Source organism: Acyrthosiphon pisum, chromosome A2, assembly GCF_005508785.2.
Source record: "Acyrthosiphon pisum isolate AL4f chromosome A2, pea_aphid_22Mar2018_4r6ur, whole genome shotgun sequence".
NCBI lineage: Eukaryota > Metazoa > Arthropoda > Insecta > Hemiptera > Aphididae > Acyrthosiphon > Acyrthosiphon pisum.
Window position 1 is genome coordinate 46481748 of NC_042495.1, and position 1522 is coordinate 46483269.

The 1522-nt window shown below is 34.6% G+C and overlaps 1 protein-coding gene across 1 annotated transcript in view; it reads right to left on the reverse strand.

Annotated features, from left to right (window-relative positions):
- Nucleotides 1–1001: 1001 nt before the first annotated feature.
- Nucleotides 1002–1522, reverse strand: part of LOC115034250 — a 26209-nt gene continuing 25688 nt past the window's right edge. Inside the window, exon 2 of the mRNA XM_029490454.1 lies at nucleotides 1002–1509. Coding sequence (XP_029346314.1) covers nucleotides 1149–1466 — 318 coding nt within the window. The 5' untranslated portion in view covers nucleotides 1467–1509 and the 3' untranslated portion in view covers nucleotides 1002–1148. The remainder of the gene's footprint in view (nucleotides 1510–1522) is intronic.

Consider the following 1522-nt stretch of genomic DNA (forward strand, 5'->3'; position numbering starts at 1 on the left):
TTGTATATGATGATAAACAAAGCGTTAGAAATTAAAATCCCATTTTTAGAGGTTTTTTTGTAATTTGTCGGTGGTTTTTCCCGTGACATTAAATAACTATTGAGAAAATCAAAAAATTACCTGCTTAAAGTACCATATTAATCCAATTTGCTAAAAGATAAGATAGGTACTACATATTGAAATCAAAGCACTCCTTCTGGTAGAAATTCTGTATACAGGATAAAAAAAATAAATAAACACAATTGTAAAACCACTAGCTTCATCGCTCCGCTTAGAATCTAATATAGTTTATATGTTCTAACTTTTATAAAAATATTTCTTAAAATACATTACTTCATTCAGTGTTGATCTTAGATAACTTTTCAACCTTTTTAAGGTTGAAAAAGATCCCTCTGGAGTGGCTGTAGATACTGGCAATGAAAATAACTACAAAATATTTGAATTAAAAAATGAACTCGATATTTTTCAACAATTTTCAATACCAAACTGATAACAAAAAAAAATCACTATATTAATTGAAAATTTTGATAACTGAAGCTTCTATAAAATGTTGTACAAAATCCTTCGTATCGTGTAATAAAATTTGTTTTTCTTAATCATGTAAAAACACAACATTTAACACGAGTCAATGATGGTGGGGGGGGGGGCCGAACCCCATGGACACCCCCCGTAAATACGCCACCGGTATTACTGGTATTTGGTACAGGTAAAGGGACACTACAGCATTAGTGGTAACGGTAGGTACGCATTGAAGCGATATAATGGCCACTAGTGGAAATTAACTTTTGAATAAAGTATTCATTTTAAATTATGTATTAGTAATTACTAATTAGTATTAGTATAACACTGTATAAGTATTCATATTATTGTAGTCAGTGGCAGTGCAAGTAACAATGAATATTATGATTTTGGGGAATTACCCAGTGGTAACACCCAACACGTGAATAAACATTTTAATAGTAACAGATTATTGTTATCTTATATTTACTATCTCCAAGTGAAGTGTGATAAATTAAATGTAAATGTGTGATAAATTATAATGAGCAGTAATTGGTATGACGGAGATAATTATGGAGAAATAATACCTTTAGCAATCAGTGAATTTAGTACAGAGGAGAGGAGGGAGATGAGGGGATTGATTAGTGAGCTCAAATTAGAAATGAAACTAGAAAAAATTTCGCCAACTTGATCGGGATGTGAACTTTGATTTCTGGTGGCTTCTGCGTATGATTTGTGTGTGGTTTGATGAGGATTGGAAATCGGGCCTTTCCGAGGGCCTCTCGGATAGGCTTTTTTGAAAGCGGCCTTGAATGCCGGGCAGCCCTTGTAATTGCTGGTGTGGTCCTTGGAGCACAAGGCGCATTTGGCAGGACTGCTACGGTCTTTGGTGCAGTCCTCCGTGTGATGGTCTTCCCCGCATTTGACGCATCTTGGATGGTGATGACAATTTTTTTTCGTGTGTCCATAATCTTGACAATTGTGACATTGAGGAGGACCTCTTTTTTTGATGTGTGGTTTCTCG